The sequence below is a fragment of the Sinocyclocheilus grahami genome, unplaced genomic scaffold (genome assembly GCF_001515645.1).
Source record: "Sinocyclocheilus grahami isolate Dianchi unplaced genomic scaffold, SAMN03320097.WGS_v1.1 scaffold27.1, whole genome shotgun sequence".
NCBI classification, from domain to species: Eukaryota; Metazoa; Chordata; class Actinopteri; order Cypriniformes; family Cyprinidae; genus Sinocyclocheilus; species Sinocyclocheilus grahami.
This window is the reverse complement of record NW_015505206.1, coordinates 184,517-210,030: the sequence shown is the minus strand read 5'-3', so window position 1 is coordinate 210,030 and position 25,514 is coordinate 184,517. Positions and strand designations below refer to the sequence as shown.

At 36.9% G+C, this 25,514-nt stretch overlaps 1 protein-coding gene across 2 annotated transcripts; it reads right to left on the bottom strand.

Annotated features, from left to right (window-relative positions):
* Window positions 1-2,596: 2,596 nt before the first annotated feature.
* Window positions 2,597-23,831, bottom strand: LOC107567027 (rho-related GTP-binding protein RhoN-like). Of its 2 annotated transcripts, XM_016252624.1 has the most exons (6): window positions 23,478-23,831; window positions 22,610-22,697; window positions 12,927-13,036; window positions 7,211-7,345; window positions 5,821-6,130; window positions 2,597-2,620 (listed from the first exon to the last, which is right to left on the bottom strand). In XM_016252624.1, exons 1-5 carry the CDS (start codon window positions 23,580-23,582, stop codon window positions 5,861-5,863), a joined length of 708 nt encoding a protein of 235 aa, XP_016108110.1. In that variant the 5' UTR covers window positions 23,583-23,831; the 3' UTR covers window positions 2,597-2,620; window positions 5,821-5,860. The 2 variants fall into 2 exon arrangements, with proteins under 2 accessions (XP_016108110.1, XP_016108102.1); XM_016252616.1 differs by lacking the exon at window positions 2,597-2,620 and having other exon boundaries at window positions 5,593-6,130.
* Window positions 23,832-25,514: the final 1,683 nt, after the last annotated feature.

The window sequence follows — 25,514 nt, the reverse complement described above, 5'->3', positions numbered from 1 at the left end:
TTCATCAAGCTGAAGGTTTGTCTGGTTAGCGTAAGTTACTACACTATTATGAGGGCAAAACCATTGTTCTATTGTAAATTTTTAATTTTTCTAAGTATTACTCACCAGTCAGCATCTTTGTGACATCATCTCCTGAGTAATTAGTCACATGGCATTTATGGCTCGGCTGATTGGATAAAAAAACTGCATATAGAAACTCAGATGGCAAAGATGGCCATCTGAGTTTCTATATGCATTCTACATGAGTCGAACAGCTGCCGTTGAGATAATGCTAACTGATCGCGTTCCCCAGGTATTATAAACCTCTCTCTGTTACATCAGACGAAATCAAACAGAGCATTTTAACCCCTGACTCATTTCTGACTGGTCTCAGGAGTCAGACAGACTGGTGACAGACTAGAAAGAATCTCACTGAGCCTTCACCTTTAACCACTCGCTCGCGCCACAGAGATAGAGAGAGCGAGAGCATCTGTGTGAACCAATCAGTGCCACGGCTGAGAGGGAGAGGACGTCTAAATATTTGCTTGTGAATGTTTGTGCATGTTGACAGTGTCTGTGCATGTCAAGTGTGCATGTCACTCTTCAAAGACTTCATTTTCATCTCTCTCTCTCTCGTGTCCCCTTTTCTCCTTTTGTTTGTCTCTTTCTACACCAGGTTTGGCCTCTTGCCTGGGCGACACCAATAAACCTTCTTTGCATACTTAAAAAGCAGAAGCAGCAAAACGCGTCTGGAAAACGCATCAACATTCTTATCCATTATTCAGCTTCTGAACTCCAATGTCAAGGCACACACACACACACACACACACACACACACACACACAGAGAGAGTACTACAGACCAACACCAAAGCAAGTGTTTCATCAGTATTTATTTACTCTGCAAGTGTGTTTGCGTGTATTTGTGGACACATGCAGAGAGCAAAGTGCGTTTAGAGACTCACTTAGTGTCAATGAAGCTCAGTCTGACCAGCGAGTGTTCCACAAGCTCTGTGTTTATGTGTCAATCAACCAAAACACAAACAGACTGCACTGACAAAATCAGTCGCAAAATCTGTCACGAGTGAACATGCACAAACTCTGCTGAAAAGACCAGCCTACAGTGGTTAGATTGTCTGTTTTGTTGGTTTTATAGGGGTGTTGGGTACAAGCTGGTGTTTAGCCAGCTGGTCTCCAAGCCTGACTGGCTGGCTGCCAGTTAAATACCAGTCTGACCAGGCTGCTAAACCACCTAAGACTAGTAAACCACTTTAGGCTGGTTGATGTTTTTTTTTTTCTCAGTACACATTACCTTAAACTTCAATGTTCAGGAAACTAACTTAAGGTGCATCACATTTTAGTTACATTTTGGCTAATTTTTTTTGGCTATTTTCAACAATGTAGCAATTATGAAGCACATCTTTAACAGAAGTCACTTTCAAAACAAGCCGTTTTCTTTTGGTCAACACAAAATTAATGATTGTAAGGATTTCTATAGAACTGACTAGATTTCGCCCACAAAAATTCACTGAACAATGGTAAATGTGACTGCAACTTTAAGTAGTTAATGAAAGTCTAGTCACCAATCCATAAGTTTGAGTCTGTTGTTTTGTTTTTATTTCATTGAAATTAACTAGACTGCTAATAAGCTGACTATAGACTGTTCGAAGTTGAATGTACATTGTTATTTGAAGTTAACATGAATAATAAATGAATGTGAACACAATAAGATATAAGTTAGAAATTATGGCTGCTTTTTGTCAATTATAATTGTATTAATGTATTATTGTTGGTCAAACAACTTGCAGACCACTTTTTTTGTAAATACTGCTTTAAAAGAATGGTTGGAGTTAGCATAACTTAAATCATGTGGTGGCAAAACAATCGCTAATAAACAATCAGAGCATAGTGAATGAACAGAAACATCACCTTGTCACACAGGATTTCATATTTAGTTCTGTGTTTGTTTTGCCTTTCGTCGCACCTGTGAACTCTCAGTTGAAATAATGAATTTAAGTCTGGAATACTAATGCAAATGCTAATTCACTCCTATTGTCTGTTCATTTGGTTTCCCGCAGACAAAAGGGCATTTTGCCATTCAACAAGATCTGCCAGCCACACACACATTCACTCACATGTTTGATTTCGTATCATAGTAGGGTCTTAACAAAGACTTCTACTGTTATATACTAAACTAATTATATTTTGCTTCCTCTAAATCTGATGCAAATCAATCAGTTTTTTTATATTGTCATTAACAATTGTTTAATATGTTTATGAAGTGATTTTTCTTACAGGGACCATTGTGTGCCCAACTTGTTCCTGGTTTAAGGTTTAACTATGCTCATAGGGACATTTGGTTCCCATAATACTGCCAAAACCCAATGGATACACTCATAAACACACTCTAGAGACACACTTGATCATCTTCTTTGACTTGTGAATCCTTTTAGGATTGTATGTGTTTACATGCTTCTTTTTAGTTAATCATTTTTGTTTTGCTCAGCAAATGGGCAATTTCACATTCCAGTCAAAACAGTGTTAGGACTTTGAAGGGAAGAATGTGTCTTGATGACATAATGACTAACTGTCACACACACACACACACACACACACACACACACACACACACACACACACACGTTGACTAATCCTCTTACACTCAGCCTGAGCTGTAGGGCTCGGCAGGTCATGACTGTTTCTGGCAGCCTCAGCTACCTGCTACTGTCAGGAGCTCATCATGCCACATGTTTCTCTCTCTGTGTGTGTGTGTGTGTGTGTGTGTCTCTCTGAGGCATAAGGCGGTAAGTGAATGTAATTGTGTCCAATAATGTTCAATAACACGGAACATGTCAAATTAATCAAACACGACTAATTTTGACACATCCATCATTCTGGGTTTGGATGCATGACCTCAGTTTGTGTGTGTGTTCGAATGTATTGCTCTGTTTGTTCAAATAGATGGACTTCTTCATAGACCTTCCAGAAACCACGGCAACAGCATCCCCTCATGCTAGACTGTGTTGTGATGTCACAAAGGGCTGTACACAGTTGCCTTGGCAATGACTGCATATTTCTGATTGAATCCCTAGTGGTTTTTTCGTGCATCTAACTGGCTCCAAGAGAATTTGCATACAGAAATAACCACTGTTTGTTGTACCCAGAACATTGTAATGTTGCACAAAAGCCGGATTTCTTGAGTTGCTTCTCTTTGAGGTTGGATTATGGTTTTATTCCAAATTGGCATAATTGACATATAAAGCCCAATATTCTCCTGGCCTCTACAATATAAATGAGAGTGAAATACATAGAAACAAATCATAATTGTTTCCACACACTTTAAAGCCCACTAGGAACAATTGTTAATTTTTGATAAATTCTGTGGAGTCACATTTACAATGGAAATCTATGGGGCAAGGCATAGAGAGTTTAAAAGCAATGACAATTCATATATTTGGTAATGCATAAAGCACTTTTTTATAAAGTCATGTTAATTCTTTTGTAGTACTATTTCTTTCTTTCTTTTTTATTAAAGGTGACCTATTTTGCCCCTTTTTACAAAATGTAATATAAGTCTCAGGTGTCCCGAAAATGTGTCTGTGACATTTCAGCTCAAAATACCCCAGATTGTAAGTATATTGTTTTGAAAATGCCTATTTTTAGTGGAAGCAGAAACATGCTGTTTTCGTGCATGTATCTTTAAATGCAAATGAGCTGCTGCTCCCCGCTCCCTTTTCCAGAATAGGGCCACTTTACAGCCCATACCTCGGATACTTTGCTAAAAAGATTTTGGTTTGGTTTTGATTATCATGTCTATTGGGCTGAAATCAGGCTTTTTAAAGCCATATCAGTTTAAATTTCTAATATATATGGTTTTCTGAGCTCACACATCTGGAGCACACGCACAGAAAGCGGCTGTCACACAGCATGTGAGTACTAAACTAAGTTCTCTTTCATGTCTTATTGCACTAACTGTTAAATACACTCAAGTTTATGTTATAAAAACACACACGAGTTACAAAAACAGTCGGTTAAGTCTGTGAAGGTAAACGGCTGGGAAAGAAATCGCACGTTTATATTAGCGTAATAGTAAATAAATCAATAAATGCACTGCTCTCTTGTGTCCTCTGAGGCTGGGACTATAAAAACAAGTGTTCTGTGCTCGTCAGTGCAGTCAAAGACAGAACAGTTAGCATGCTTTGCTCGAACTTTTGCCATGGTGTTAGAACTGGTACACTGTTGTCGTTTGCGAAAACACAATGGCGGCGCCGTAGGTGGAAATGTGCAGATTAAGGGGCGGAAATATTATAATCACATCCCCTTTCTACATCACAGGGAGAGCGAAATATGAGCGGCACATGTTTTTCACAAGCTTGCAGAGAAAGGCTTACCAAAAAAAAAAAAAGTTACTGGGTTGTCCTTTTTCATGTTTTTTTGGGGTTGGTGGATGCACTGGGGACCCGATTATAGCACTTAAACACAGAAAATGTCAGATTTTCATGATATTTCCCCTCTAAAGAACAGTAAAAACATGAATATTGTGAAATATTATTACTTCTTGCGCTCAAGAAACAGTTGTACTTAAGATATTTGTCAAAACTGTGACACTTTCTTTCAGTGTACTTTTAGAAAGTTTAAAAGAACAGCATTTATTTGAAATAGAAATGTAATGCTCCCTTAATGCCACCTTGGGAAATAAAAGTATTAATTTATTAATAATCCAGACTTTTGATGGGTAGTGTATGGTTCTGGTATGAGTTGACACTGGACCACAATGTTGCACAGATAAGTGATTTTATCACACTAGTATTTTGAAACTGTGTATTGTAACGTTTATACAGTGTAATGTTTTACCCCAGTGAACAGTAAACATTACGTAAAGAGCTTGTTTTTACAAACTGAATGACATGTTGGATTTATTTTCTATTGCAATCAACAGAGTTCAAAGGGATAGTTCACCCAACAATGAAATTTGTCAAATTTACTCATTTACTCACCCCCATGTCATTCCAAACCTGTAAGACTTCACTTTCTTTTGTGGATCACAGAAGTAAATATACTGAAAAATGTCCTTGTGCTCTTTAATCCATACAGTGAAAGCCATACAGGTTTGAAATGACATGAGGGTGATTAAATAATGACAGAATTCTCATTTGTGGCCAACTATCCCTTGTATGTAACCTAAAACTCCAACTTCCCACATTAACTTCAGAAATTCTGCCTCAAAAAAATATACCATGTCTATCCTTAGACTAGACAGCATTTGCATTGGTGTTTCACTATAGTGTGAATGAAGTCTTTGTAATGTCACGGAGCATGACTGATGGTGCTGTCACACATGTAAAGGAGTGAACAGCAGAAGTCACAGATGTCTTTGTTCTGCTAACGCTAATGCTAATCATGGCTAAAGCTGGGGAAAGATTCTCAGAACTCCAGAATTCCAGGGATTTAGTTCCACACAAATGAGCTTGCTACAGATCTGTGATCTCTAGAGACGTGTGACCCAAGAGAGAAAATTAAAGCATGACACTGAAAAACAAAAAACTAAAAGAAGTGTTTTTTTAGTAAACGTAAATTGAAGCTGTCCACACAAAAAAATCCAAACCCTTTTTTTATTCTTTTTGCATCTGCTTTACACAGTTTGTGACACTTAGGTCAGCAAAGCAATACCACAATGATAAAAAATAAAAGCAAACTTGAAGTTAATAAATAGAACTCCTCTGTATAATGTATTCACACAGCTGTACAATCCCATGGGCCAAATATGGGACAATATGACTCTTCCATAAATACAGAGAATCTGTCTCTTTTTTTGTGCACATCTCTTCATTCACACACACATACACACACACACACACCACTGTGACTGTGTGTGCATTAGTCTACATGATTGTGCAGCTCTTGGCTCTGTCCTCCCTGAGGGTCGGGGTGGGTTCAAGGGGTGTGGCTTGTGAGCTGACTGGCAGTAGAGGCTGATTAGATATGCGCTTGAGAGCGTGGCGCGAGGAGCTTCTCTTGATGCTCGGGATGGCCTCACGTCTGACGGACACCAGCGTGGTGATGTGAAAGACGTCTCGGACACTGTTCACGCACATTCGGGATGAACATTCCACGTATGCAACTGCGCCCACCTCGCGTGCTTGTGAGCTCCCCTGATAGACAGAAAGAAACAAGTCAGCTTAAATGTACTGTGTCAGAAATATCAGAGAGAATTTACATTCTCATTTCTCAATTTCCTTATCACTCCTTTCTCTCTCACGCTCTTTAATGGAAACTCTTTTTGGTGTTCATATGAATTACAGCTAAAACTGAACCAAATGTCAAAGCAAAAATAAACACGCCACAACACAAAACTGTTTTTTCATCCCCTCCCTTCTTGTGCTTTTTGTTCATGTCAGCTAATGTTTTTTTCTCGAAAAGGGTGCACAAATAATACATGAAACTGCTAAAATGTCGTTTTTTTCTACAACAAAAGGTCAGTGAAAGTACATGAACATATCTAATATCTACATATCTACACTCACAATAAACACATGAAATTTGTGCCTCTAATGCTTTAAAAATAAACGTAGTGAGACATACAATTGCACCATTTTCATGTGAAGTGACGTATATTCTTCTCATTACAGAGCAGAATTATGGAGAGCACTAGGTGAACTAATGAAATGTTGTTACAGCGAGTTGACCCGCTCAGAGCATTGACGCAATAGAGGGAACATTTTCTACTGCTCTCTCTGTAGTTCGGTTTCTGTGTGTAATTATAGAGCTTTCTTTTAGTGTCTGTGCGCGCTTAAGAAATGGTTTCAAACACAATATAAGAGCCGTTTACATGACATTTCAAACTGTGCCATCAGTCAACTGCAGTGTGAGATTCTATACTTCCATCTAAAAACATTTTAAACAGCATTTTCATATAGACATTGAGGAAGGCAGGGCTTAACCTTAGTAAAACTGAATAAAAAATATATATATATTTGCAAACATGCTCCTAAATGATTTTAACAGTTTACACACATCTATTTTTGATCTTGAATTGACAAGGTATATTTGTACTGTTAACTTGCTAGCAGTCTTCCAGACTATGTAAAGGCATGTTTGTATAATACTACTGTATGTGTCTTTGTTCTCATGTTTGTGCAGCAGCAGTTGAATAAACACTAATGTCCTCCTAACACAATCTCTCTTTTCTCTTCATGTTTCAGTCCCGTGTGTGTGAGCGTATGTACGCTCACCAGTTCATGAGTGACAGGTATGAGTCTCTGTTTGGACAGTTCTCGTAAGGTGTTGACATCTGTTCTCATATCCAACTTACAGCCAACCAGCACCAACTTTGCATTAGGACAATACTCTTGAGCCTCCACCTGCCACTGAAAGAAGGAAAGAAAGAATCTGTCATATGCAACTCAAATTTAGATAAAAATCTATCCATTTACTTACCTACCTACTGATCTACACTACCGTTCAAAAGTTTGGGGTCACATTTTTGCTTTTATTCAGCAAGAACACATGAAATTGATCAAACTAAATAAATTTTTTCTAAACATCAGAGAATCCTGAAGAAATATTTCATGGTTTCCACAAAAATATTATGCAGCACAACTGTTTTCAACATTAATAATCAGAAACATTTCTTGAGCAGCAAATCAGCATATTAGAATGATTTCTGAAGGATCACGTGACACTGAAGACTGGAGTAATGATGCTGCAAATTCAGCTTTGCATCACAGGAATACATTATATTCAAATAACTGTTATTTTAAATTGTAATAATATTTTGCAATATTACTGTTTCAACTGCACCTTTCTTCCTTCTCTACCAGCTTTTAACAATGCATGCAATAGCTAAATTTTGTTAGTAACATTTAAATATTTTATTTCACTTTATAGTCGATACTTGCAATAGTTGTTTATGCTGTGATACAGTGAGTCTGTGGCACATTGCTTTTGCTCCTTGTAGTTTATGTGCACATAATGAGTGCATAATGTAGTCGTGCAGACATCTGAGAGAGATTTAGGGAAGCAATTTCACCAGTAATTGTATGATTACTTACAAACACTAACACTCATGCATATCCAAATCAAATTGCACAATATTTACAACAGTTTTTAACCAATTAACTATACAGCATAGTTAACAACAACATCTTTAAATCTCCTTTTACATCAACATAGCTTAAAATGAGCCTGACAAGACCCTTTCAGGAACATTCCTGCTAATGCAGAACCATCCAAAGCCAGTTATGGAAGGAGTATGGTGCATTTGTATGTGTGTTGTTCACCAGCCCCTGCAAAGATTCAGCTATCTCAGCTATGGCACCATTTCACAGATTCTGAATGTGTTCAGCCATCCATCAAACAGTGCTGTGATCTTTAACCTTAAATGCCACCGTTAACTGGCCAATCGGAGGTGGTGAGGCCTGCCTCTCAACATTCCACAATGGCCTTTAGCTCCGCCTCAGTGGCCTCAGAGGTGAGATGCTGTAGTCATTGGTGTAAAGACATTCAGTGTGTCTGCTGTAACAAGGGTTAGCAGAACAACAGTGATGGTTTAGAGATGAAAAGCTTTTGGAGACATTTCGGGATAATTACATCAAAATTAAATCACCCTTTTATAATAAAAAAAAGTCAAATATTTAGGTTCTGTAAGACATTTTAATGTTTTTAAAAAAAAGTATCTTATGCTCACAAAGGCTACATTTATTTGATTAAAGATACAATATAAACAGTAATATTTTGAAATATTATTACTATTTAAAATAACTGTTTTCAATTTTAATGTATTTTAAAATGTAATTTATACCTGTGATACAATGGTCAATTTTCAGGATTATTACTTCAGTTCTAGTGTCACATTTGTTGTCATCACTGTCGGCAACCTTTGTGCTGCTTAATATTTGTGTGATACATTTAATTTGGTGAAAAAAATAAAAATAAAAATATTTTGTAAAATTCCAAAAAAGTAATAATAATAAAATGCCACTGTCATTTTGGGTCAATTTAATGCATGCTTACTGAATAAAAGCATTAATTTCTTTTAAAAAATAATAAAACTTACTAGGAGTGAGCAATATGACCCATTGTCTCATCTTATATCACAATATGAGTAATTTTATTTCATGGTAATGATATATATCACATGGTTATTTTTGCTTTATTCTATATTAAGTCAATATCACAAAAAACTAATACTAGCCTAAATAAAAATAAAAAACTTGAGCTCACTGAAGACAAGTAAACAGTCAGCAATTAAATAAGAATAAGAAACTAATCACAAGCAACAGGATAAAAAACTGTAGTACGTAGAACAAATAAATGATGCTACATACATTGAATCAAGTAATCAAAAGTATAAAAACACTGCATATTCTTCATTGTGTAAATTAAATATATATATATCTTATTAAAGTAACAAAAGTGATTTAGTCAAGAGCAGGGAGAGATTTTCTCTCTATTGTTGTTTGATTAACTTGAATGACAGACAGACAGAATATTAGACTGCTGTCACTTTAGGAGCTGCCCAGATCAAATTTATACTGATAAGCCTCGTTCAGACTGTCAGCCCAAATCCAATTTTGTGCATATCCGGATGGAATCTGGTTTGAATAACTGACTGTCCACACAGTGTATCGCAACTGTTCATATCCGATTTGTGTGTCCATAAGCGCTCTTTCGTTTTACGGAATGTGTGTTGGTTTCTATGGCAATGCCATTGTGTTGTTATGCCAACGCTAAAGAACAACAACAGCATTACAGTTTGCAATACAGATGTTGTCTTACGACATGACAACATGTTGCTGTCGCACTGGATTATTAATATTATGCATGTCGTCTCATGTCGACAGAAATGCAGGAAGCTGGAATGTGCGGCTTTATTCCGTGCTGCCGTCTCCGCTGGTTTCAAAACTCAAAGAAGTGCGTATACTAGCAGTATATTGTCTTATTCCTCTTGACTTGCAGTTTGCAACAACACAATCTTGTTTCTGCAAAGACGTTCAGCATGTTTTCTACAAAACGTCTGACGTGTTCACGTTTTACATGGCCTGAAAACATGAAAAAGCACACTAAATATGATCTGACCACACTCTTAAAAATAAAGGTGCTTCACGATGCCATAGAAGAACCCTTTTGTCTAAATGGTTCCATAAAGAACCTTTAACATCTGAAGAACCTTTCTGTTTCACAAAAGGTTCTTTGTGGCAAAAGAAGGTTCTTCAGATTACAAAAAGGTAAGAAAGAGATGGTTCTTTAAAGAACCTTTGACTAAATGGTTCTTTGTGGAACCAAAAATGGTTCTTCTATGGCATCGCTTGAAGAACCTTTTGAAGCACCTTTATTTTTAAGAGTGCAGTTCAGACTGAAACGGATTTCTAGGAATGTGATTTGAAAGGAAATTCAAACCACATATGAATGTCCCTCAAAACGGATTGCAAAATTTTGATATTATGTAGTTTGTTGTCGTTGCCATCATCTATATATGATTGGATTTCAATCGGATTTGCACAAAAATCAGATTTGGGCTGACAGTCTGAATGAGGCATTACACACAAATTACTATGTTTACAAGGATACTTGCAAAGACAGGTATTTTGACACATACAAGTGTGTATTTAACCATTCAAGCCCTATAGAGCGGCAAAATAACTGTGCAATACTCCTGTGCTATATATGAGCACTGTCTTCACGTGTGCGCCTCTCAGACAGCACATGCATACCGCGAAATTAGTTCTCTTTCGACGCTGATTGCATTTCAACGACTTAAAATCACTTGTTTTTAAACGGCAATGTGTAAAAACATGCAAATGATATGTTTTTGTGACCATGTAGCAAAGCAACGTCACATGAGCGTGTAACCACGATAAAGACGACAGTCCAAAATCTCTACTGGTTGTCAAATTTCTACTGGTTAATCGTGTCTACTGACCTCGTGTCAACTTACTGACCACAAACTTCTAAATGGTATTGTTTACCGTTTCTGTGATATAAATATGTGATATGTAAAGGAAAATCAATGGTTTGCCATGCATTAAAGGATTTTAAATGCATGACGAGGAGGCCAAGAACCACCCGACGCGAATCGCTTATTCCATGGTCATTAGGGATGGGCGTATCGATCCAAAGTATCGATATATCGATACTGACGCGAGTATCGAAAGTATCGATACTCAAACAAAAAATATCGATACTAAGGTGTGTTGTATTTACCAGTAATTTTGTTAATTTAACAAAAAAAACATTTGTACAATATGCATTGAATTGGACGAATAACCTTTGTTAGCGAGTAATTGTATAGGATAGAACTATTTTCCTGCTCATCTGGACACGCAAATGTTGCAAGACAGAACTAATCAATCACAGAGAGTGTTCACTCACTTTTGGGAACGGCAGCCCTGAACAATGCTTATCAGAGGACAGAAGGACACAGTTATTTCACAATAAACAAACTGAAATTGTAGCCTACATAGTTTGTGCAATTAGTTATTTAAATTAAACGTTAAAAGATAATACTGATCATGTTCTATTCTGTAATGTTAATAGAAATCATACACTGTCAGAATAAAAAGGTTGCATTTTATGCATGCAACAGCCTGTCACTGGCAGTCCCTTATGAAAATGAACCATGGTTTTACTAAAGTGACCGTAGTTCAACTGTAGTATTTATAGATTTGAATCAGGTGTAAACAAAAAACATATTTGAACCATGTGTAAACAAAAATATAACCTTATAAGTTACAATTAAGGCATATTGAATGTTAAAATGCGTTTTAAACATAAAGTTAAGTGCTTATCATTACCCGTTTTACTCTTAGTAATTTAATAATTTAATACATTTCATCATTTAAAAGTTTAGTTCAAAAGTATCGAATCGGTATCGATATCGACGATACTGCCTTGAAAAATATCGGTATCGTATCGAAAACAAAATAAGTGGTATCGCCCATCCCTAATGGTCATTTGCCAAGTTATAGACAAGTTAAAACTCACATTGCTCTTTGCAGCGCAATATTTGACCGAACGGGTAAAAATGACAGTTATAATTTTCGTCAGTTACGGCTTGTTAGCTCTAGCATTCTGCCCACTTCAAATCAGAAACAGAGATGAAATAGTGCGGTAAGATCACATTTATTTGAATGAATTATAAATTAATTATCTATCGAGAGAGAGAGAGAGAGAAAGAGAGATGATAGTTGTGTGTGCGTTACCTGCATGCTGCGTCTGCATCTCTCTACAAACAATTAATTACTTCAAAAACCTCGTTGCTGAGGAATATAATGTACCGATCTAGTATCTAGGCTATTTTATTAATAAAAATCGCAGGGAAGCATTGACAACAAGTTTATGTGCGATCTGCAATCTCCGACTCACTCGCTCAGTCGCTCTCTCTCTCTCTCTCTCTCTGTATGTGTGTGTGTTTGTGTGCATCAATTAAAGCAGCACATTAATATGGAACGGTGATTAAACTGACTTGGAACTACCTGTGCATTAAACGGTTTTACTGTATACCTGCCAGCCAATCAGAATCCAGTATTCAGACAGACCATGGAAAAATTCATAATATTGCCCACTCTTTTTCCTATATCATCTGAATATATTTTTCTCACCAGACACATACTCAAAAGACGTCAACTCAAAAAACACATTGAAACCCTTCAGCGCTAGGCTCACACCCTCATCACCACATAATTGTTGGCATCTGTGTTTAGGTTGTGTTTTTGTGTAAATCCACAATGCCGTCATCCTCCCACTGCTAAACACCCACAAACAAAAACTTCTCTTAGTCGACAATTACATTGTGTTTTCCCAGCGAGAGACTAAACTGCTGCAAGTATGTGCGTGTTTACAACTACAGCTTATAATGTCATTCCAACATGCACTGTTTCATGTAAATACTGATATTTCTCTTTTTTAGGATTAGAGAAAAGAAAAAAGGAAATAAGAGGAGATTCTGACCTTCTTAGGGATGCTTTCCAGCGTCTCTGGTCTGCTGATATCAAAACAGATGAGCACAGCATCACAGTCTGGATACGCCAGAGGCCGTACATTATCATAATACGAGGACCCTGCAGAACACAAGCACAGTGAGGGGTCAGGATGAAAACGCTTCATTACGATAAAGCTGATGTTCAAATCAAAGAGGAAACACTGCTAATTGCGCTTGCGAATGCTGTGGCACATATAAATTATGTACAGTGGGTCATACAGCAGGGCAGATGATAGAAAAGACTGATGTTTCTACAGTGGTGAGTGCCTGAACAGGAAGGAGAGGTCAGTTTAATTCCAGCACAGTAAGTTCTTTCTCTTTGGCTGTGTTCGGAATAGCATTTTTAACATTAGCATTCATACTAATTCTGCATAATAAAGTATGTATACTGTATACTGTGCACAATGCACATTGTGAATTTTCTAAGCCACCCTTGTCCCAGGGTTCAGTCAAGCGCAGTCACCTTTATTTCTATAATGCTTTATGCAATACAGATTGTTTCAAAGCAGCTTTACAGTAATAAACAGGAAAAAACAGGACTCGATGCAAACTTCATCAAATTTGAGATAAATCCAAATGCTTCTGTAAGACAGCTCTAAAAAGACAACTGAAAAAAGTAACTAAATGAAAACAGGCTGAATATTTGTATATTTGTATTTGTAATATTATATAATGGTATATTTTAATTAAAATTTATTTTATTTCAGTGAACAAAAATGTTTTCTATGGTTTTAGTTTTAGTTAACTATACTACATTTCTATAATACATTTCTATTACAGTAGCATATTAGTACAGTATTATGCTATTGTTGTCACATGACCTCACTGAATTGCATGTTTAATTGTCCAGTCATAATCACAGAAATTAAACCCATTATTAATTTGATTTTGTGTAATACTGCCTAATTTGTTTGGCAGTGCGGAAAAAGAAAAAAAAATCAGTTTCTCGTTCATTTATGATGTTGAAAATAGAAGACGGTCAAGGTGACCTCATAATATTTTTGGATTCATATAGAAAATTCACATTATGTACTCAGTACTTTGAATGGGGTTGTGAAATGCCACCGTCTAAAATTGGCGTACTCTGTCTTTCCTGATCTCCTCTCTCGAACTTTGCATTCATCTCTCACTCTTCTGTCCTTCCCTCGAGTGAGGACACAAATCCAGACATAGACAGAGAGCGATAGGGAGAGAAAGAGAGAGAGTGACAATGAGTGTTTGAAGCGCTGATCAAAGCTATCAGTTATTATGGGCTGCATGGCCTCAGGAGCCACCTTATGAGCTGCATGTCCCACAATCCCCTCTGGCAGGTCTGTCAACCACAGCCAGGGAAAGATGGTCAAATCTAATTTCCTAGATGAGAGTGTAAATAAGGATAAGACGAAACTAATAAAAGTGTTCAGAGAGACAGATTGGAATGAAAAAAGGCATTTTCTGTCGTCATATTGCTTCTTTGTTATTTGTCGCCAAGTTGAGTGTGCTAGTCCACAGGGACACAGAAGCACTTTATTCTGTTCTCCATACAACAGCTTCTAAAATAAACTTGTTTACTTAGCTATTTAAATGAGGACATACCATAGACTTCTGTTGTTTATTTTTATATAAACCCCATAATAATCACCAAAACCCTAACCATACTCTAAACAAGTAAACCTTTACAACTTTGCACCTTTAACCTTTCATAAAAATGATTCAAGCATTCATATTATATATATAAAGAGAGAGAGAAAGAGAGAGAGAGAGAGAGAGTAGTACTAATAACAACAAAAGGGAAATTTATATTTATTAAATTGTAATCAAATTTAATCATCTATCAAATAATAATAATAACAATAATTACTATTAATTTATTTTATGTATAAATTATTTTCCTTTAATTCCTTACATATAAATTGAATTTACAATTATTACAAATAATAATACATTCCATGTAATAATAATAATAATAATAATAATAATGCATGACATTTATATAGTGCTTTTTCTTGACACATTTGGAGGTGAGAAACCTCTTTAACCAAAGAGTAATAATAACAACAAAAGGTAAAATGATTTTTATAACCTTGTAATAAAATTTAATGTAATAATGTCTGAAATAATAATAATGTATTATTATTATTATTATTTCATACAAATGCCCAAAGGGTCATTGTCAAATTTGTTTCGTACCAGATTTAGCTCCCTTCTCTGGACAGATTTGCCCCCAAGTAGCTTGATAAACCCACACACACACACACACAGACAGAGAAACCGTGTTTACTGTACAGCTGCTCCGCATCTCATCTATGTGTGCGTGCTCTTTTCTTAACACTCTTGTTGTCTTTTTTGTCTGTTTTTCTATTTAATAATTTGAAGTTGGTCACTCTCCTCAGCCAATCCAAAAACATTCATGCCACGTAAAAAACAACAACAAACTTGTTTGCAGTGGGTGTTAAATGTCTCCACAGAAATCTCGGCCAGTTGTTTATTTTCGAGACATTATTACTGTGATTACGTCTGTAGTGCTAGACATAATTTGTGACTTGTTAAGAACAGTGTGTCTGTATGAAACGCTGACCTGAATGTGTGCCAGTAAACATTCTCCTCTTCCAGTCCCTAGATTCACCTCTCGCCAGCTGTGCAGCTGTGTGTGTGTGTGTGTGTGTGTGTGTGGATGAAGCAGAACTCTATGGGATGTCATTACAGATTGTTGAAGATGTAGCCGTAAGCACAAGAGTGTCAGTTAGCTCAGTAGCAGCACACATATGCTCACAAAACATCGACAGACACCTCATTAAGACCCATCAGAGACACAGCGTGATTACCTGTGTGAATATGTGTTTATGTTTGCATTTTTCTAGATCTAAACAGGCCTAAGGGCAATGCATGAAAAGGTTAACCTGAAAAGAAGGATGTTATGCCAGCAGAAACAATGCCTGAAGGTTGTATGACTGAAATGTTGCATTAAAATATGATTACCAGTGTGCAGGAATTGTAGGAATTGCAGGAATCAGTGGCCACATACACACTGTAGCGTTTCAACCACATTTAAATATGTGAGTGAATCTCCTAAATTACAGTCTTGTGTGTATGGAACAGAACTCAAAACTAGGATGACTGACACAGTGGTAACCTCACCAGTGTTTTGCATCTCGTGCATTTGGTATTCGTTATTTTTGACCTAAGCAATATTACAATGACCAAAGACTCATTACGTTCAGCGATTTTAACTAAACCACCGTCGACAGAGCCACTGTGTTTTATTTATGTTTGGAAAGTTGCTTTACAGAGAGTGCTCTTCAAGGGATGCCATGTCCACTTATTATAAATGATGCTTATTAAGCATATTTGTAGTTTAGTAGAATAAGTTGACATGTACTTGCAAAGTTACTTATAGTTAGTAGAATGTTTATAGTGGACTAGAAAAAAAGTGTTAATGACGTAAAAATGTATATATTGCATTCCACAGAAGACAGTAAGACACACAGCTCTGGAATGTCGTGAGTAAATGATCATTTTAATTTTGTCTTTAGCTCTATTGTGAAAACCTTGTGAAGACTTACAGCAAACGTTTGACCTCTGTCATTGCCACCAAAGGGTATATAACAAAGTATTGAGATGAAATTTTGTTATTGACCAAATACTTATTTTCCACCATAATTTGCAAATAAATTCTTTAAAAATCCTACAATGTGATTTTCTGGATTTTTTTTCCTCATTTTGTCTCTCATAGTTGAGGTATACCTATGATGAAAATTACAGGCCTCTCTCATCTTTTTAAGTGGGAGAACTTGCACAATTGGTGGCTGACTAAATACTTTTTTCCCCCACTGTATATAGCATGCTGTCGATTACCATTTTCAACTCAACTCTCAGTATCTCAAAACAAACAAAAGCTGTATTGACAGATATGTGAATACAATGGACGTTGTATGATTATAGCCTACACATTCTTGTAAGTGGATTTCTGTCAGCATGTTGTTTGTTTGATTATACAAACTGAAGGACAGTTCAAAATTACTGTAAATTCTGAGGAAAATGCTGAAGAAAGCATACACAACATAAACCAAACAAATCACACACAGTTAAACAAAGGGAGCCTCTCATTACCATTCAAAGTTCTCATTACTCATTTCTCATTAGTCATCAAATCAATAGTTGCCCTAGTTCTCCAGATGGCCGGGCCAAAACATTCATCCAGCTCTCTATTTTACAACTGCACATTCACCTTTCACACACATTCATTACAAATCCACAACAAATCTTGACATTGTGACAAATTAAGATTTATCCACATCATTACATAATTTTGTAGCTTTCATGTCAAAATACTAACTTTTATCACACTTTTAGGGGGAAAAATGGTACAAACGTGTTACTGGCATGGTGCCCTTATTTAGATCTAAAAAGATGCATATTAGAATCTTAAAGATACATATTTTTACTTAAAACATGCATTTTAGTTTGGTGCATATTAATACCCTTCGAAAGGGAATTCAGCTTAATGTGCAGAGACAACTATATGCAGTTGTTATCTTATTATTATCATTGTTATTAATTAAGTATATATTATTTTAATGTATATAATAATAATAATAATAATAATAACATTAATAGGAAACTGATAGTACATATATAGTACATGTTCCTGTGGCTCAGTTGTAGAGCATTGCATTAGCAGCGCAAAAGATCGTGGGTTTGATTGCCAGGGAACACACATACTGGTAAAAAATGATTAGCCTGAATGCACTGTAAGTCGCTTTGGATAAAAGCGTCTGCTAAATGCATAAACTATTATATATTTGTTAAATATATTTATTAAAGTGACATTTTTAAATCAGTCTTAGCTCACTTCTAGGGACAGATTTGTTCATATTTGTTCGCACTTAAAGCTAATTATTTTAATGTAAAAATGCTTCCCTTTATCCCAGCTGAAGACAACAATAACCAGTAGTCAATTGGGGGGAAAAAATCCAAATTTGGTTGAAAAACCTACTAACATTTGTCAAGAAAAAGATTTTATAGCTGATTCTGTGTCTGGCTCGTTCATCACGCTAGAGATGGAAGGTCAAGTCAAGTTCATTGCATTGTGGGATACAGTGTTTCATGCAGTGAGCTCTGTTGTATACTGCACATTTTCTCAAATGTAGAAGGTCATCTGGGTATTCTATGCATAGAAAATTTGCAGAGTATACATACTACAGAAATAGCAAGAGTAGTATGCTAGTATGCATTTCCAAACATTGCCGTTGTTTTTGAAATGCATTTGGTGGCACAACCGATACAGAAATCACATTTATGACCCTGGACCACAAAACCAGTCATAAGGGTCAATTTTTTTAAATTGAGATTTGTACATCATCTGAAAGCTGAATAAATAAGCTTTCCGTTGGTTTATAGTTTGTTAGGATAGGACAATATTTGGTCGAGATACAACTATTTGAAAATCTGGAATATAAGGGGACAAAAAAAAAATCGCCTTTAAAGTTGTTCAAATGAAGTTCTTAGCAATGTATATTACTAATCAAAAATTGAGTTTTGCTATATTTACGGTAGGAAATTTACAAAATATCTTCATGGAACATGATCTTTACTTAATAAAAGAAAAATCGATAATTTTGACCCACACAATGTATTGTTGGCTATTGCTATAAATATACCCGTGCTACTTAAAGGGTTAGTTCACCCAAAAATGAAAATTACCCCATGATTTACTCACCCTCAAGCCATCCTAGGTGTATATGACTTTCTTCTTTCAGACGAATACAATCGGAGTTATATTAAAAAAAAACATCCTGGCTCTTCCAAGGTTTATAATGGGAGTGGATGGTAGCCCAAAATTTGAAGTCCAAAAAATTGAACCAATCCATTATAAAAGAAGTCCACACGGCTCTGGGGGGTTAATAAAGGCCTCCCGAAGCGATGCGTTTGTGTAAGAAAAATATCCATATTTACAACTTTATAAACCTTAATCTCTAACTTCCGCTAACTGTCATACACGCATTCATGAGAGAGTGGCGTCCAGCGGATGACGTAGCACATAGCATTAGGGCTGTAGTTCTCGAGTCCAGACTCGCGACAATTTTCTATGGTCTCGGACTCGTTGGTGTTTGCACTCGGACTTGTCTCGGACTTGGTCATTGGACTTGCCAAATGTTCTCGTTGGTCTCGACCGAGTCCAGCAATATGCTTTTTTTTCTCCTTCAAAACAAAACCACATTTGCATGTCGTGCCTGAAAACGCGTGGAAAACGCTAGGCACGCCGCTTTCTCCTTCTTTCCAAAGCCCTCTGTAGCCTGCGCTCTATGCTTGCGCTCCCGTGGCATCTGCCGCTGTGACCCCTTTAAACTTACCCTTTACAATAATGAAATACTAATTATTGTTGTACAGTGTGACAAAAATTACGCTGTATTTATGTGCGCATGCCCAGTAGCGCCAAACGTATCCCTTCTACCGCGTGCATGCGTCATATCCCGAGCTTTGCGTGTGCGCGCTGTGAGAAGACATCAATCATTTAAATTTTTGACCACAGACATTATGTCAGCAAACAGCAGCATTATACAGTATGGTTTTACAAACTAATTCGTGACCAGTGTTTTGTTTTGCTCTCTCCTCTGCGCTTCCACGTCCGTCACTTCCGCGTTTATCACCGCATTTACGCTAAACCTACGTCATCCGCTGGACACCACTCTCTCGTAAATGCGTTTATGACAGTTAGCGGAAGCTAGAGATTAAGGTATATAAAGTTGTAAATATGGATATTTTTCCTACAGAGTTGTTACTTTACACATGCTTTTTGATCATTACAAATAATAATGTAAAATGATTTTCTTAGAATAGGAGATATGCTGTCTCTCGCATCACATACATTATCAATAGTTAAGTATGTGGTCTTGAAAAGGATCCTTTTTTTTCTCTCATTTGGACTCGGTCTTGACTTGGACTCAAAACTTTTGGACTTGGACTTGACTTGGACTCGAACCTCTTTGGACTCGGTCTTGACTCGGTCTCGACTAGTCCTGGTCTTGGATTTGTCTTGGACTCGACAAAGCTGGACTTGACTACAGCTCTACGTAGCATAAGCTCCGGTGAGAATATGCTAGTCTCGCGAGAAACAAGTTTTGTTTACAGCAAAGGAAGACCAGTGTCCTCTTGGCTTATATTGAAATCCTCCAACATTTTTCTTTACAAATCCTCGTTTTGTACTACTAATTCGTGACCAGTGTTTTGTTTTGCTCTCTCCTCTGCGCTTCCACGTCCGTCACTTCCGCGTTTATCACCGCATTTACGCTAAACCTACGTCATCCGCTGGACACCACTCTCTCGTAAATGCGTTTATGACAGTTAGCGGAAGCTAGAGATTAAGGTATATAAAGTTGTAAATATGGATATTTTTCTTACACAAATGCATTGCGTCGCTTCAGATGGCCTTTATTAACCCCCCAGAGCCGTGTGGACTTCTTTTATAATGGATTGGTTCAATTTTTTGGAAAAATTTTTTGGGATACCATCCACTCCCATTATAAACCTTGGAAGAGTCAGGATGTTTTTTAATATAACTCCGATTGTATTTGTCTGACAGAAGAATGCCATATACACCTAGGATGGCTTGAGGGTGAGTAAATCATGGGGTAATTTTCATTTTTGGGTGAACTATCCCTTTAAGACTGGTTTTGTGGTCCAGGGTCACATTTAATGTATGAGGCCAATCTGGCCATACATTGGGAAATGCTTCAGTTTAGCATTTAAATACTTTGGTTCTGTTTGTATTAAATTTCGTCTTAAGTTGTTCCACCAATTTACAGACTGAATCATTTTAGGTCACTTTGGTATGACAATATCGGTCAATAAAATAGTTGTAAATACACATATACTTTTTGCACACAAAGCTACTGGGTGCCTGGCTGTTGTCAAGAGGGCTTACTGACAACATTTCTAAACAGTGATAAAGTTCATAACCAGCTGAACTTTATTATCACACAGTCCACGCTGAAACAGACTCAGACCTTGGTATGAGAGCACTTACAGTAAACTCTCAACAGGGTTACAGTTTGACCCAGCACAACTCTACAGACCAACAACAACAGCAGGAGAGGAAAACATTCCCATAGGAACTTAAAAATGGAGATGACAAGAAAAGAAATTCCCATAAAGGACTTTTATAGCAGGGTGGGGAAAAATGCAGAGGCCTAGAGCGGGGGATTTATGGGTCACGCTTGCTGAGAAACCCCTGAAGTGTGTGTCAGGATGAGTGTGTCAGCAGTGGTGTAGCTTAACACCAAGTGTGCTAAAATCCACACTGACAGCACTGTCTAAACATGCATGCACAGCTTTGAACATATTACTTGAGTTCTGGCTAACTTGTTGGTCTGTTGTGTTATAGATGAGAAGCTTGAATCCACACAAAGCCATTTATATTAGAGATCTCACCCACAGATACAGTCCACAACTCAAGAGCAATACAACAGGATCATATTCTACTCTGTATTCATAAATCCTGCATTGTCTGCTGTGTATTGTTATATCAAAGCAGCGAGGGTTCTGCTTCCTGACTCTTTGTAGTTCAGACATCACATATTTGAGAAAATGTTGCTGAAACTACATTCTCTTGTGAGTCACTCCAGAGAACCAAAAAGCCATGTTCAATCTTTCTCATACAAATTCACAAGGGGTCAGCCAGGCCATGGGAGCAGTCAACAGCCAGGAGGGACAGGAATGAACCGTGTCCATGCATAGACCAGACTGGCACCAGGATTTGTTACAGTAGAACTTTTGCAATTGCATCTATCTGTTTATCCATCCATGCAGATGCTTCAAAATGTACACTCCCAGACTGTCCAAATCAGTTTGACGCCACTAAAGAACACAATGCTTGAGTCACAGTCACTGGCTATGTTTGGACTGGAATACTAGTATACTACCTTTTGCATACAGCCTGATTTTATATGGATTTTAATATAGCCTAATAAGCCTATATATATATATAGAGAGAGAGAGAGAGCGAGAGAGAGAGAGAGAGAGAGAGAGAGAGAGAGAGAGTACATTATAATTATATTTGACTGCATTACAAGCATGTTTATTTAAAGGGATAGTTCACCCAAAAATTAACATTTTGTCATTTACTCAACCTCATGTCATTCCAAACCTGAATGAGTTTCTTTCTTATGTTGAACATAAAAGAAGATATTTTGAAGAATGTTGGTAATCAAACAGTTGATGGTCCCCATTGACTTCCGTATTTCTTTCCCTACTATAGAAGTCAATGGGGACCAACAACTGTTTGGTTCTTCAAAATTCTTTAAAATACCTTCTTTTGTGTTCAGAATAAGAAATAAACGTATACAAGTTTGGAACAACATGAGGGTGAGTTAATGATTCATGCACATTTAACATTTCAATCCAAATATGTGTTTTGACAGTGTTAATTGATAATGAGTCAAAAGATAAAGCTTAAGAAACACATTGACATTACTTCTTGTTCATGTCAAGTGATACAGTATCCAACCATATGCCCTGTGGTATACTGCACCGTTTGGTAAAAGTAGGATTTTTCAAAAATAGGTAAATACAATTTTGTTTACTATGTACAGTACAAACTGCAGAAATATTATGTGTAGTATGTAGCATGATATTCCGAGAAACTGTTTAATTTTGATGCCAAGCCGGATCTCACCTGATGTGTCCCACATGTTCAGCTCGATGCGGTGCTTGTCGATCTCAAAGCTGGCCGTGTAGTTCTCAAACACTGTGGGCACGTAATTCTGCAATGAAAAAATCATAATACTTAGTCCACGGTCGCCGTGATTTTGCCAAGTAAGACATGTTCCTGGATCAACCGTTTTTGTTGATCCTGGATCAACATTATTGTCCAAAACATAGACCTAACCCTATCCCTAGCCCTAAACCTAACCCTACCAATAATTAAACTGTCGGTGTTACAGTGCGCTGGTTCTTATTACAATTTACAAATTATATATTTATATATTTTTTTCAATTCTTTTCTTATTTAAAAAGTTGCCAAAAAACCTGGTCTAGTCTAATTTGAAACATTTATAATTTTAATAATTTGCATGTGGCCCTAACTTGTAAAAGCCTATAACTTTTATAGTTTTGCAGTGAAATGTTATATGAAAACGCGGTTAAAATAATGCGTAAATGTGTTTTTTAATTAGCCTATATATGTCTTGAGACCATCTTAATTCGCACCCTGGTTCCTAGCAGTCTCACTTCAGCGGCTCATGCAGTGAACGCCTCCGTGCCAAGTTAGAAACGCGAGGCTCCGGCTCATCTTTCTAGCCATTTACACTCTAGTGTGACCAGTCCCTTAAGAGACAAGCATGCAGTTTATTGAACTCGAACTTAAATCACACAACTTTTAATGCAACCTACGTTCATTGGTTTAAAACAGTCATACTATTATTCTACTACTCTAACACACACACTGACTATTGTCATCATCACTCCGTTCATCATATTTAGTAACGTTTCCTGTTTTTTAACAGTACGATAGGTATTAATGCTAAACAGCATGATGCGTTCACCTCTGGGTAGCTGTCCTTGGCGAACACATGCAGCAGCGCCGTCTTTCCACACTGAGTGTCACCGACCACCACGATCTTACAGCGGCTGCACTGCCCCTCCATCATCACCACTGTCAGCTCTGTCCTAGCGCTTGACGAGCACCATCCGCCGCCTGATAACGCTCCTTTATAACGCCGAATTAATGATTCAGAGCAGAGACAGTGAGAGTGCCTCTGAGTGGACAGAGTCCCCTCCCCTGTCCGCCTGTCAGTCTCCGGTTCCCACGGTGACTCCACGCGCCGAGGCTGCGCCCCTCTTGACTCAGTAGCCTTGATTTCTAATGACACGATGCGGCTGTCTTGCCTTCCTACTGTGGTTTGGGCATGGTGTAAATTAAGCGACCCCTCTGGCTCGTGTATGGAAATTGGTTTAACGATGTGATTTAACACATCACTGAGTCGCCCATCCGGGGTTCCCAAGGTCATGAAAAATATCAAGAAAATGTCTTTAAATTAAAAGCCATGCGCTTGGAACATTAGTGCAATTTAATAAAATGTCAAAAAGACACACTTTCTATAGTGAATACATTGTGTTCTAAAATATTTAATTGGGAAGAGGTTCCATTGCTTGTGAGTGCAATCTCTATGAATTGATTTTAAATTCATATTTTACATAAACAATGATATTTCTGTTTCTAAATATTAGTGTAAAAATGTTTGAATGTTTTGTGTTAGCTTCAGAGTATTGAGAAAGTTCAGGCGAGGTCACCTTATTAACCAGACTAGATTAGGAAAATGTGCAAACCTGAATCTCTTATAAGTGAAAAATGGAGATTTGTCAACGAACAGCATGAGTCATCTGAAAACCTGTTTGTCTATCTTTGATTAATTTAATTGCTTTTCAGCACATTTGGGCTTTTTGGGTGATACATTTAGCTTCCTAGAACCAGAAAACTCAAGGAAAAAAAATATATTCAAAAAGTAAATTGATAAAAATGTAGGGATGTGGTTTTATTTTGTGAGACATTGAACTGCTATATTTTTAGTTGACTCAACAATTTATGTTATTACTGAGAATAATACTGTGCACATACATTTAAAAAAGTAAAAAACTAAATTCTCAGTTCTGTTTTCTTTGGAATATTTATTTATATTTTTTCAATCCCCAATCAATTAATACCATTAATAATATAAATAATATTTCTACAGCATGATGGCACTTGCACTATTATGGTCACGTATATGTACATGATTTATACACCTTTTCTGTATACAGCTCCTTCTATGTTTAGATCTAATTAAAACATTTAAATTGCATCATTGTATTATTTTACATTTTTAACAGCATGTTTAAAAAGTTGGTTTGAACTTTCCAATTGTATTAATTTACATGAATGTTTCTGTCAAAGAAGATTTCAATGCAAGACTTTATTTTTATTTTATTGTTGTTTTTCCCCATTTATGTAATGCCGCCATCTGCTGGTAAATGTCAGTGCTGCAGATTTTTCACTGTTGAAAGGTGTTGGTCTTCCGATTTATTACATGGTCTGAGTGGTGGACATGGGCTTACTTTGCGAATCTGTGTAGAATAACAAGAATAAGTATAGAATAACAAGTAGCTATTAAATCTGATCGAAGAGTAGGGCGTCTGCGTTTGTTCAGTTTAGTTCACTGCAAGGTTTGTGCACGAATGCAATAATTTTACTTTATTTATTATGTTTTTTTTTTTTTTTAATCGTCATTGTGAGTTCTCAGCTTCTTTAAATGGACTATTATGTTGTGTTTTAAGCTAGTGATGTGGTCTTAAGCCTTCTTTTAAAATCGTATTTAAAAAAAATAATTCAGTTTTGGTCAGGAATTGAAATCGTACTCAGAGATTCGGAATACTTCTGTATTCTGTATTTCGCTCAGGCATTCAGTTCACGCCCCAAACCCAGACGGGTTCCATCGCACAGCCACGCCCATTAAGCGCTGTCCCACTTTTACCAGCAGGGGGAGACAACTACCACGAGACCGAGCACGTGTGTCACGTTAGTACGTTACACGTTAGCCAGGCAT